Genomic DNA, 13089 nt, shown 5'->3' with positions numbered 1-13089 from the left:
AAGGCTCAAGACTCAGGAAGAGCCAGTATCTCCACTTGAGTCCAAAAGCAGGGGGAGAAATGATGTCCCAGCCTGAAGGCCATCAGGCAGCAGGAACTCCCTTGTACTTGGGAAAGTCACTCTTAGTGTTCTATTCAGGTCTTCAACTGACCAGGTGGGGCCCGCCCACTCAGACAAAGAAATCTGTTTTATTCCACCTACTGATTCAAATGTTAGCTCTATCCAAAACGTCCTCACAAAATCTCCTGAATAATGTTTGACCAATGCCTGAATCCCTCACGCCCATCAAGTTGACACTTCAAATTAACCATCACACCTGCCACATGAACGGCACATCTCACAGAATCTGCCTACTGTGCAACATCCCTCTTCCAACACAAGATGCGAGGCAGACATGGTTCTTCTTTGAAGAGTGATGGCATTTTAGGCAACTTTGTGAACAATGGTCATTTAGCCCCAGTGATGACAATAGAAAAAAAAATGTCAGGAAAGACATTACTATACATATATTTATGGTATTTCCATGGAGTCACTTTTTAGATAAATGTGCCTGGTTGAACGTCAGCATCTCCAACTTGCATGTCTCATCATTTCGTCCTCCCAGATTCCCATTGCCTCTGTCCCATGTAAGCTTATCCAAGCTAGAGAGAGTTAACACCTAGACCCAGAAATGTAGAGGCCTCTAGAAGCAGTGAGGGGCATGCTAAGTCAAAGAGCTGTGTCCTTCCCTAAGAGACAAAGGGGTTGGTGCCAATCTGCTTCTCTGCCTGCTCTGGTTTAGATCTGGAATGTTCTCCAAAGGCTCATGTGTTAAAAGCTTGGTCCCCAATATAGCAATGTTCAAAGGAAAGTTTTTTACAACATGACTGGATCCTGAAGGCTCTGACTTCATGAATCCGTTGAAGGGTTCATAATTGAGTAGATTATGGGGAGGTGGTGGAAATTGTAATGGATGTGATATAGTTGACAGGACTGAGTTCTTGGGAACTGTATCTTGTCCCAGGAACCCTTTCTTCTCTCTCTCTCTCTCTCTCTCTCTCTCTCTCTCTGCTTCCTACATCCCACAGATACCAGCATCTTCACTTAACAACTTCTGTGATATTGGATTAACTTACTTAACCTCCCCAAGTCCAAGTTTGCTCATGTAAAAAAAAAAAAAAAAAGAATGACGATAACATCAATATCAAAAGAGATTTCCTTTTGTGTCTACAAAAAATACACAAAAAATACAAATCACATCCTTGGCACAGCATCTGGCACACAGTAAAGTTCCAATACATGTTAGCCATTGTTATATCATTCTTACCAGAAGGAATCTTCTATCCTGTTTGCCCCTTCCCTAATGCCAAGGGCCATGATGGGCACTCAGCTGTCTCCACAACTGGTCCTGACCTTCTATGTCATCTAATCTCTTTGTGGTCTAACTCTGGTCCACCAAATGTCTCTTTCATTTCCTGCTTTCCTAGAGAGGTAAAGGGAAAAGTGTGAGTGTTCTGGAATCAGAGAGACCTAGGTTTGAAACCCAGCTGTGCTCCTTCCCAATTCTGTGAGTTTGGATATGTTCCTTTAACTCTCTGGGCCTCAGTTCCCTCATCCAGAACATGAAGATAAGGTTGTCATGAGGATCACACAGGGAAGCACAGTCCTATGAGGCTGTGGGTCTTCTTATCTGAGCTGTTAATAGGATTCCTGCTGCTCCTGTCCCGCCCATCTTTCTCCCTGGCCCTGTCCTTGCTTCCTTCTATTTCTCTGAATCTCTGGGAGCCCTCCTTCCTGTGGGAAAGTGTTCTTGCTCACCTATCTTCTTTTGGATTCTTGTAGATTCCCATAGTGTTCTATGTTTGAAATCATACTGAGAACTTTGTTTTACAGTGTTTTTACAGATTTCACAGTTCTTTCCAAAACTAGCCCAATTAATTTGCACAACTCTGGGAGACAGTCCAGGCTTGTAACTATTATCCCTATTTTTAAAAGGGGTGGAAAGGCTGGGGGTGTAGCTCAGGAGTAGTGTCCTTTCCTAGCACATGTTAGGTCCTGGATTCAATTATATATATATATATATATAAAACTGAGGCTCTAAGAGATTAAATGACTGATGCATGATCACAGTTGGAGGCCTACAGACAAGTCTTCCAGCACTGGGTCTCCATGCCTTTCTTTCCTGTACAACTGTGCACCTGTGTGACTGCCACTCACCTGGCATCTATGCCCATTCTAATGTTGCAAATTTTTTCTCCATGGGTACCTTGTCCTCTCCAGGGAGGATGTATTCTTGTCTCTTCCTGTCATTGAGTACATTGCACATTCCTGTTATTTGGACAATGTCATTAAACGTGTTGAAATTTGAATGAATGTGTCATGTTGCAAAATCATTGTAGGAAACTAACAACTGTATTGTATTGTCATGAGGATCACACAGGAAAGCACAGTCCTGTGAGGCTTTGGGTCTTCTTATCTGAGCTGTTAATAGAATTCCTGCCATTCCTGTCCCACCCATCTTTCTCTAGAGGTTGAACTGGTACAATGAAATTTTATTCAAGAGTAAGAATCATGCCAGGTGTCATGGCGCACATCTATAATCCCAGCAACTTGGGAGGCTGAGGTAGGAAGATCATAAGTTCAAAGCCAGCTTCAGCAACTTAGGCCCTAAGAGATGTATCGAGACCCTGTCTCAAAAAATGAGAAAGGGCTGAGGATGTGACTCAGTAATCAAGTGTCCCTGAGTTCAATCTCTGGTAAACCCCTGCACCCCCCCCCCCAAAATAGAGTAAGAACCATAAAGATAGACGCTGGTCTGGAGATACCTGCTTCTCTGTACTCAATTCCTTGGACTTTGATTCCTTGGATTTAGGGCATTAGGAATTAGCTGCTTCATTCCTGTAGCCTGCATTCTTGTTCTGTAATAACCCTGACAAGCTAGATTGTAATTAATCTGCTATCCATCTGTTTCCCCCACGCCCAATCTGAGAGTCCCTTCAGGGCAACTGCCATATCCTATTTTTGTCAGTGCCCATGGCCTGCCACTGTGCTTGGCACACAGTTAATGGAAGTTGAATGAATAAATCAGAAAGACCCATCTGGGCCCTTCCTCTGATCCCATGATGTGGTTATTCCCATTGTCCTGCTTATCACATTCCATATTATGCATAATTTCTTATCTCTTATTCTGAATTAAGGACAGGTTTCAGGTTTCATTTATTTTTGAAGCCTCCCTAACAACCATGAAAGAAGGAAAACATAATTACTGAATTACTGAATTCTCTATTCTGGGCCAGTAGTGATTCCACCTACATGATCTCATTTTTAAATAACATCATTAATAACATATTTATCATAATAGGTCAATAAGGTAGGCATTATCATTCCTGAATTATAAAAGAGAGAGCTGAGACCCAGAGAAATAAAATAATGGAATCTGACCAAACTTACACAGCCAATAAGTGGCAATGCTAGGACTCGAACCCTGTATGTTGGCACTCAGACCAATGTCTTTTCCTTATTGCTCATGGTTTGTTTTAATAACACACAAGATAGCTGAGCCCTTTAACTTAGCAGTGGTCAGTTTCTCTGCTGCACGGAGACTTAAACTTCATCACATTGAATCAAATCTCTGCAAGTCTGCTCCCTGATCCTTGGAGCACACGTACTGCCACCTTCCCATTGGATTGCCTGGATGAGCTGCTTCTGGAAACATACGGAGCACCCCCAATGCCTCAGGCCCAGTGCTGAAGACGGACGCCCTCAGAGAGCTTAAGTCTAGGGGGACAACAGCATATACCAGTAATAGAAAATAGGATCTGTGGATGGAGAGACAGGGGAGAAGAACTCACATATGCCTGAGGTGGTCTTGGGAGGCTTCCAAGTAATTCATGAAGGAGGAATAAGTGTTGGCCAAGCCAAGTGAGAGGTGAGCACAGAGGAACAGCATGTGCCAAATCACTGAGGTGCAGAATTACAGGTAGGACAGGCCTAGAATAAGGGATATTTTTGTGTATAGCACAGGGGATGCAAAAGATGATGAATCTGGTCTCCCTGTGTTCAAATCATGCGCCAAAGGTCAAAATAGGTACCAGCCCTTGTTTCTACATAAGCTTGCTGTTAGCTTAGATGACAGTTTGGGACATTCTTTCGACCGAGGAAATGAATTAGAAAAGTAGCTGGCAGCATCTCCACCTGTGTTCTTTAGGTATATGTGGGATAAATATGAAGTTTGTATTTCTCTGATGTGAAATGATGAGCAATTGGGCAGACCCACAAAGGTGATGTCATCTGCTTGGGGTTGGGCTCCGTTGTCCTCAGTGGGCCAGAAGGGTGCAGCCTGGCTTTATGCCCATGTTCTTTTTTGGTTTTGTTATTCTTTGTAGGTATACATGACAGTAGAATGTATTTTGACATATTATACACTCATGAAGTTCAACTTATTCTAATTAGGATCCATTCTGGTGGTTGAACATGATGTGGAGTTTCACTGGTTGTATATTCATATATGAACATAGGAAAGTTATGTACATTCATTCTGTCTTTCCTATTCCCATCCCTCTCCCTCCCCTTCAGTTCCCTTTGTCTAATCCAATGAACTTCCTTTCTTCCCTCCTGCCCCCTTATTGTGTGTTAGCATCTGCATGTGAGAGAGAACATTCAGTCTTTTGGTTTCTTGTTTGGGTTTTTTTTTTTACAGGGGGAGGGGTCTTATTTCACTTATTTCATGATAGTCTCCAGCTCCATCCATTTACCAGCAAAAGTCATAAGTCATTCTTTTTATGGCTGAGTAATATTCCATTGTGTATAGGTACCACAATTTCTTTGTCCACTCCTATGTTGAAGGGCAACTAGGTTGGTTTCATAGCTTAGCTATTGTGAATTGAGCTGTTATAAACATTAATATGACTGTAGTATGCTAATTTTAAGTCCTTTGGGTATATCCCAAAGAGTGGGATAACTGAGTCTAATGGTGGTTCCATTTCAAGTTTTCTGAAGAATCTCCATATTGCATTCCAGAGTGGTTGCACCAATTTTCAGTCCCACCAGTGCCCCTGAAGCAGAAGGCCCTGGGGATAGCAATGGCAGCTATATAAACAAGACCTGTTAAGAATCATTTTTGTAGATGGGATGGGCAGGGTGGAATGAAGAGATCTGCCCATTCTGGGTGTCAGTGTGGTAAAACAAAAACATCAGTTGTTTCACCTAATTCAAATTTTTTTCCTTCAGTGTGCCAAAAATTTCTTTAGCTTAAGACTTTGTAAAACCAACCAAAGAATGCCTGAGAACTGAGCCAATCCTGTGATGAACTATATGTGACTTAGTCAATGATAAATATAGATGCATCCATATTTATTGCATGGAAAAACAAGTCCAATATGGTGCTGATGTTGACTATCAGCTCTTTCTTCCTTGCAAACTTGGATAAAATCCTCAAGTTCTGTCTCCTCATGCTCTTATGTTGAGCATTAATTCCCTCCTGCCATCCTGCTACAACAACCACCTCACATGAGCATCACCAGACCACTGTGGACCAGTCACTTCCACACATCCTGTCTGTTCTATCCTTTGGATATGGCTAGCCTGCTTGCCCCTCATACTGCAGTGCATGCAAAAGCCAGATGAAGACTGCCACACTCAGTCCTGAGAATTGCTGCAGGCTGTTTCCACACACCCCTTAGCTTTTGCTCTTGCTCACCTCCCCATCTCTCCACTTCAGTTTTGCTCCCTCCAATGCATCCTCCAAGCTGCTGCCTGGATGATTTATCTAAAATTCAAATGCAATCATGTCCCTCCCCTGCTCACAGCCCTTCAGTGGTTTTCAGATCCTTTCAAATGACACCCAAATTTCTGAAGCATTTAGAGCAAGGCCATTCCTGAGCAGGCTCCTTACTACCTCCCTGGCATCTTCTCCCAACTGTCCCCTTGACAGCTTGTGACACAGCAATGCTGAATTACTGATGACTCTCCAAACACACCATGTTATTTAGTGTTTCTGAGTCTGCCAGAAATAGCCTTTCCTCTCCAATCTGCCTTACAAATCTGATCAGCCTTTAAAATTCTCTTAACGGAGGCCCTCCCAGACAGAGGGCATCCCTGGGCTACCTCTCTGTCTTGTGCGGACACCTGCTATTAGCCTGTCTGCACATTCCCCAGACTTGCTTGTTCATAGGGACTGTGCACATCACTGAACAGCAGTGAGCCTAACACAGAATAGGTGCCTCCTCTGTGCCCCTTGACTTACTGTTCAGTTATCTCTTCTCCCCATCATTTGAGGGTCTCCTGTTTCAGGCACAGCCACACTGATATCTCTGCATCCCAACTGACTTTCCCAGGTCGAGCCAATCACTGGTCTGCGATCATTGGTGGATCCCACTCCAAGAATTACGTGCTGTGGGAGTATGGAGGCTACGCCAGCGAAGGTGTCAAACAAGTTGCAGAGCTGGGCTCTCCCGTGAAGATGGAGGAAGAAATTCGACAACAGGTAAGAACAGAATCATAGACTAACCAAAATCCAGGAATGCAGTAAAGCATCCCTTAGGTTTCTCATCCAGGTCCTGAAAATCTGCAGTACAATGGGCTAGAAGAAAACCTATGAAATGAGTTTGGGGTTCTGTGTTAAGGGGAAGATAGGTGACAAGTGCCCATGTTATTGTCTCGGGTTTTTCCTGACTTCATTCTGTGTTCCTCAGCCTGTGCTCCATGCTGCCGCTGTGGCCATTATTGGGATACCATGTCTCTGGTCTCCTGAGAGTCAAAGCAGTGATTTACAGTTTTTTTTTACTATGATCCTTAGGGGATGGAAATGATGCTCAAGCTGTCTAAGCCAAATTGTCACTTCTGAAAATAAACCGTGGTGTATTGGCACATGCTTTTTGCAACTGTGACTTGAGGTATTTATTTGATAAGTTAGCTGGTCATCAGTCATGATCACAGTGTGCTGAAGCCTTCTCTGTGTGCCCTGTGACATGGGCCCAGGAACTGCTGCAGGAGCTAGCCCCCAATCATCCCACCTAGAGCTAAAGGAGGAAAGGTCCATCTTGCCAACTTGTTTGGCTGAAAATGCCATTGTTCCTCATCAAGAGCCAATGTGTCTGACACGAGAGAGAGAGGGTGAGGTGAGACTCTTGGAAGAGGTGAGCAGTTTGTCAACAGCTGTGTACTGTGGAGAGGCAACAGCCTAGCTCCAGCTATGGCTGCCCACCAAAGCCCCTCCAGCCTGACAGAGCTCTGGGAGCAGCCCCATCTCACTGCCCACCAGGAGTTCTGGAGGAAAGAGAGAAGGAGCAAACCATGCTTTGGAAGTGGTCATCTCACAGCATGGTTACTGAGAGGCCATCGCCCTCCCTGTGCTCCTGTCTGACGTCTCCTGAAAACATGCAGGAGGCCCCTCACACATGGATGCCCCATGACAAGATATGCAGGTGCTCAGAGGCCTTAGTGGTGCCAGGGCATGGGGACAGCTGAGACCTTCCCCTGGAAGCCCCTGTCATGACTCCAAGCTCTCCACAAACCTTACTAAAATGAATGTAGCAAAGGTCACTCTGACTCCCACTATAATCGCCAAAGAAATCCTTCTGGACCAAAGTTGAAAAATGCCCAAGAATGTGTTCCTTATTAATTTGATTTTAAGTCTTTTTTCTTGGGGGGGAAAAATGTTTGACCAGATGTTTTAAGACTGCACGCTATTCATCAAAAGTTTGGCCATCTACCTACTCTGAGGTTCTGTGACTCAGGCTGCCGTGCCTAACAAGAGATGCCACTCCAGGCAGAGTCACAAGGGGTCCATATTGATGCTAGTCTGTCTGGCCTGTCATGGGTGAGACTCTCTTTCTGGGATATGGAGAGTCCACGTTCCTGGTTCTCAAGCTTGGAACTATGACCAATAGACTTGTCCAACTCTGTGATGTGGGGTATTGAAAACCATTTGTTACAAATAATAGTTGAAATACTAACATTAAGGGGGGGTGACTCAAAATAGAGTAGGGAGGAAGAGCATGAGAAGAAGATTACCACTAAATAGGGAAGAGAGGTAGGAGGGAATGGGAGAGAGAAGGGGAATTGCACGGAAGACGAAGGAGACCCTCATCGTTATACAAAATACATGTATGATGATGTGAGGGGGAAGAAAAAAAAGAGAGAGAAATGTGTCACAGTAGATTGGGTAGAGAGAGGTGATAGGAGGGGAGGGGAGGGGAGGGGGGATAGGAAGGGCAGCAGAATACAATAGACACTAGTTTTGCTCTATGTATATACGTGGCCATATAACCAGTATGATCCTGCAACCTGTACATGTGGAAAAAAATCAAATGTATGATATGTCAAGATCTTTGTATTGTCATGAGCAACTAATAAACAAAAAGAAATACTAAAGTTAACAAATAAATTAGATCAAGGTCAAGGGCATCTTCATAATAATGTCAGTCTCACTTATTGGCTGTCTTGGGAGTTTCTGGAGAGAAGAGAAGCATGTGGGATTCATACAAACCTAGGATTCCATTGCACTGATGAACACTGTCCTATGTCACAAGTATAAAAAGGTTGGAAACTCTGGGATGGGACCCTAGCCTTAGGAGAGTGTTCTTTGCTTGGGGTGATTCTCACCAGCATGCCTGGGGCTGGCCTGTACAGCACTCAGGCAGAGTCTGCCTATCCCAGCGGGCTATCATCCCTGACACAAAGTCATATAATGGTAAGTTTAATTGTGGAGTCAACCCATGGGAAGGAGCAGCATGTGCCAGTGTCTATCACTACTGTGGAGGGTACTGGACATCTATTGTTAGCTCCCTGTACATCCAGTCTGACAGGACAATATTATTATCCCAGTTCTACAGATCAGGAAACCAAGGCCTGTTTAATTGCAGAAAATACCAGAACCCATGCCCAAGTCTGTCCATCTCCAAAGCCTATGCACAATACGAAAAATATAATTTGTGGGGCTCAGTGCAGACACGGGGTTCCTTATTCAAACTTAAGAATTTCAAAATGGTGATGCTGCAAATTTCAAAGCATGGGGCCCAGGGAGACTGCACAGGTCATAACACCCACAAAGCCAGCCCTGCCTGTGCACCTTCCCTGCCCACTCCGCTGCCCTCCAGAGGAACTCCTCTCACCAGCCTCTGGATGGGACCTCTGCTAGCAGCACGTCAAGTTCCGAGCTCCTTGAAAAGTCAGCTGGGCAGAGTAATTTCAGGGTCCCTTCACTTCTATACAATTCATGGCCCTGAATATTGTTCCCAACAAACACATGACTTGTACTTTTGTCTAAGTCAGGCAAGAAACAACATGAAAGGAAGCACGAATATGAATCCTCCTAGAATATAAAAGTGTCCTCGAGATACCAGGGGACTTGTTTGAAAACATCTACAAACTAACAGTGTTCTCAGCACTTAATACTTTATAGCCTACCAATGTTTCTATCAAAGAACTGGAGTCCAACTATGATGAAAATAAAAAGCCCTCTTTTCCCACAAAGGACTTTTATATGTTTACCAGCATTTCTTTTATTATAGACTTATCACTCATGGCAAGTTTCAAGGGCATTAAAAATCACAATAGGGATTGTTGGAGGTAAATTTTATGCTAATGGCTTTCAAAAGCAAATGAATAAAAATACTAATCCTATTAGTAGTAGAAAATTATGATACTATTGAGTATAAATCTTAATGTTAATACAACTGCAAAATGCCAAGAAAATTGATGAAAAACTATAGCAATTCTTGGCAGTAATGGTGCTGTGGCTGGAGAGGGTGGCTGGAGAGGGTGGGGGAGGGGCAGAACATGCACCCATTCTTAGGGAAATAGAGGTAATGCCTCCCGGTATAGCCACTGGGGCCTGGGAATTGGATATACTGAGCTGGGTTATTGGCCATTTGTGTTTTTTCTATTCTGACCATTTGCCTCCATTTTAATTGGATGATTTGCTTTTTTGAGTTTCTTATGTATTCTGGATGCTAATTCATTGCGAGATGAATGGCTGGTGTTCCCTCCCATTTTTCCGTAGGTTGTCTCCTCACACTCTTGATGGTTCCCTTAGCAGTGGAGAAGCTGTTGCATTTGCTGTAATCCCATTTGTCTATTTTTTTTTTCACTTTATTTCCTTTTGTGATCAGATCCCCAAAAATATTGCTGATCCCAATGCCTCAAAGTGTTTCCTCTGTGTTATCTTGTACTAGTTTCATAGTTTCAGGTCTTACATTGTGTTTTTTAACACATTTTTGATTAGTTCCTTTTAGAGATATATGACAGTAGAATCCATTTTGATATATTATCCAAGCAGGAATATATCTTATTCTAATTCAGTCCCCAGTACCTCTCCTTCCCCTTCCCTGTCCCCACCCCCTGCAGGGCCCTTCCGTCTATCGATCTTTCTACCATTTACACACAGTTATTTTTTTAATTAATTTCTTGTGATGTACAAGATGGTGGGAATCACTGTGGTGTGTTCATTTGTATGCACAGGAAAATTATGTCAGATTCATTACACTGTCTTTCCTTTTTCCACCTCCCTCCCTTCCCTTCATTCCCCTTTGTCTACTCCACTGAACTTCTAATCTCCCTTCTGCTTGTTGTGGGTTAGTTTACGCATCTCAGAGAAAACATTCAACCTTTGGTTTGGGGTAGGATTAGCCTATTTCACTTAGCATGATGGTTTCCAGATTCTTCTACTTACCTGCAAATGTCATAAAATCTTACTTCTTTGTGGCTGAATGATACTCCATGGTGAATATGCACCACATTTTCTTTATCCATTCATCTGCTGATGGGCATCTGGGTTGGCTCCATTTTTAGTTGATTTTTGTACAGGGTCAGAAACAGGAGTCTGGATGGGACTGAGAGTGAAGGCAACCAGACACAGGAGGCAAATACTGAGTAGTCTATCATAAATGGAAGCCAAAAAAAGTAGACCTGGATGTAGACGAGTGATTGCTAGAGGTTGAGAAGGGGAGGAGAGCTGAGGGAGGCTGAATTTGATTAGTACACACTGTATACATGTTTCAAAATATTACACAGAATCCTATCAATATATTCAACTCATACATGTTAATCAAAAATAAAGCATTTTTTAAAAAGAAATACTGAGCTGTGGCTAGTCCGGCAGGACACAGATGGTTGGGTAATCCAAGGCAGGCAAAGCCACAGGAAATGAAGGGAAGGAGGAAGTGAGCAGACATATCCTCATGCTAAGAAAATCCTTCTTCCCGCTAAGGCCTTCTGTACTTCAACAGGCACGTGTTTTTGGCATATTCACCAGGTATTTGCCCTCAGCTGGATACTGGCCCAAGACAGAGCCCTATCCACCAGTTATGCACACTAGAAACCCAGGCACCACCCTAGATCCTTCCATGCCCCAACTTCTGCTTCTCCTTTGACTTCAACCAGGTTGATTCAGGATCACCCCCCAATGCCCCCCGCCCCATCTAAGTACTCTCTCATGTTGCCTAAATTGCTGCTCTAGCCTCCCTGGTGTCCCTGCATCCAGTCCTCTTCCCATTAACCTCGGTGTCCAGACCCTTCTTTATAAAACACAAATCATGCCATGCCCCACATTAAGAAGTAAAGGCTTTGGGTGCAGTGGCGCTGGCTGTGATCCTAGCTACTGGATTACTGGGGCTAAAGCAGGAGGAGCACAAATTAGAGGCCAGCTGGGCAACTTAGAGAGACCCTGGTGTGAAATAAAATTTTAAAACAGGGCTGCAGTGTAGCTCAGGGGTAGAGTGCTTGCCTAGCCTGTGTGAGGCCCTCGGTGCAATCCTTAGTGCAGCACTTAAGACAGAAGAAAGAAAGAAAAAGAAAAAGAGAAGGCTCCTCTTTGACAGTAAGATAAAATCCAGCTCTTATAGCTTGAAAATGCTCCATGATCTGGCTTGTCTTTCTCTCCAATCTTATTTCTTGCTACAGCTCCAAGCTTTGTACAGGCAAAACGTCTTTCAGTCTCCCCCCAAAGCCTTACTCTTTTGCATCTGGGTGTCCTCTCAGCTGGGAACATCTTCCAGTTTATGTTATGATCTGCATGACGTTTACTCAGTTTCCCCGAACTCTGGATGATGAGGGGAGTAGAAATAAGAAATATAAGAAAGAAAGACAAGGACTCAATTAACATATAATAGTGGGGCATTGGTGGGTGAATCAGCCCTGGTGGGTTCTGATCTCTAACAAAGAGTGAGGGTTCATCTGGGTTCATTAGTGGGTGAATCAGCCCTGGTGGGTTCTGATTTCTAACAAAGAGTGAGGGTCCATCTGGTTTATTTTACAGGCAAAATATATATATATAGCAAAAAGATTTATTGTGAGAAAAACCTCTTCAAGGTAAACAAGAAGCGAAGTCAAGCAGGGACAGGCTAATTGGAGCTCACCTACTTGCTTACGGTATCTTCTCCAGCTCTGGAAGCTGGCACCTCAAGGCTATTGAGCCCCCCCCATATTTCTTTCACCCCAGGGTAGCAGGCATCTGAATTCAAAGTTATGGAACCCATAGATTCCACACCAAGTATGGAATCTGCCCCAACAGCGGTGGCTACCTGCAAATGGGTGTATCTTTTGGTACCTTCGCATAGAAAGATTCCCACAAGGGGCAGTCTCACTGTCCAAGGCTACAGAGTTCAAAGCAGTGATTCGTTTGCCGCTCCCAACAAGTGTCCCTTCCCCTGGCGGACTCCTATTCATTCCTCAGGACTTGCTTCTGCCTGAGTCTTACGTTAAACAGGTCCTTTGCCAGGGGCTCCCACAGCACCCTGAACTTCCTCTGTCACAGCCAACATCACATTTACCTGTCCTGGTTGGAAGTCTCTCCCTCCCCAGACTGTGAGAGCTGCCCTTCCCAGCACTGGCTCTCCTGAGCTGGGCATGTTTCTTGTGTGTAGAACTTTTTCATTCAGGGAGTTATAAATAGTTGAATGCACTAACTCCTCCATGGGATGACCGTACTGTAGGAGCCGGAGAGGCCGCAGTGATGGAGAAGACTCGGCCAGGAGCAGTGATGCATGCCCTCTGGGTGCATCCCAGTGACCTAGAGGCTGAGGCAGGAGCCCAGGAGGTCCGGGCCAGCCTAGGTAACTTAGCAAGATCCTGGTTTTGGTACTGGGGATTGAACCTATGGGGCACATAACC

General features: G+C 44.2%; 1 protein-coding gene across 1 annotated transcript in view; it reads left to right on the top strand.

Moving 5' to 3' along the window:
- Positions 1-13089, top strand: part of Spon1 (spondin 1) — a 264182-nt gene that overhangs the window by 148013 nt on the left and 103080 nt on the right. The window contains exon 6 of the mRNA XM_027942322.2: positions 6315-6463. Coding sequence (XP_027798123.2) covers positions 6315-6463 — 149 coding nt within the window. The remainder of the gene's footprint in view (positions 1-6314; positions 6464-13089) is intronic.

Source organism: Marmota flaviventris, chromosome 9, assembly GCF_047511675.1.
Source record: "Marmota flaviventris isolate mMarFla1 chromosome 9, mMarFla1.hap1, whole genome shotgun sequence".
NCBI classification, from domain to species: Eukaryota; Metazoa; Chordata; class Mammalia; order Rodentia; family Sciuridae; genus Marmota; species Marmota flaviventris.
This window is presented reverse-complemented; position numbering and strand designations above follow the sequence as displayed.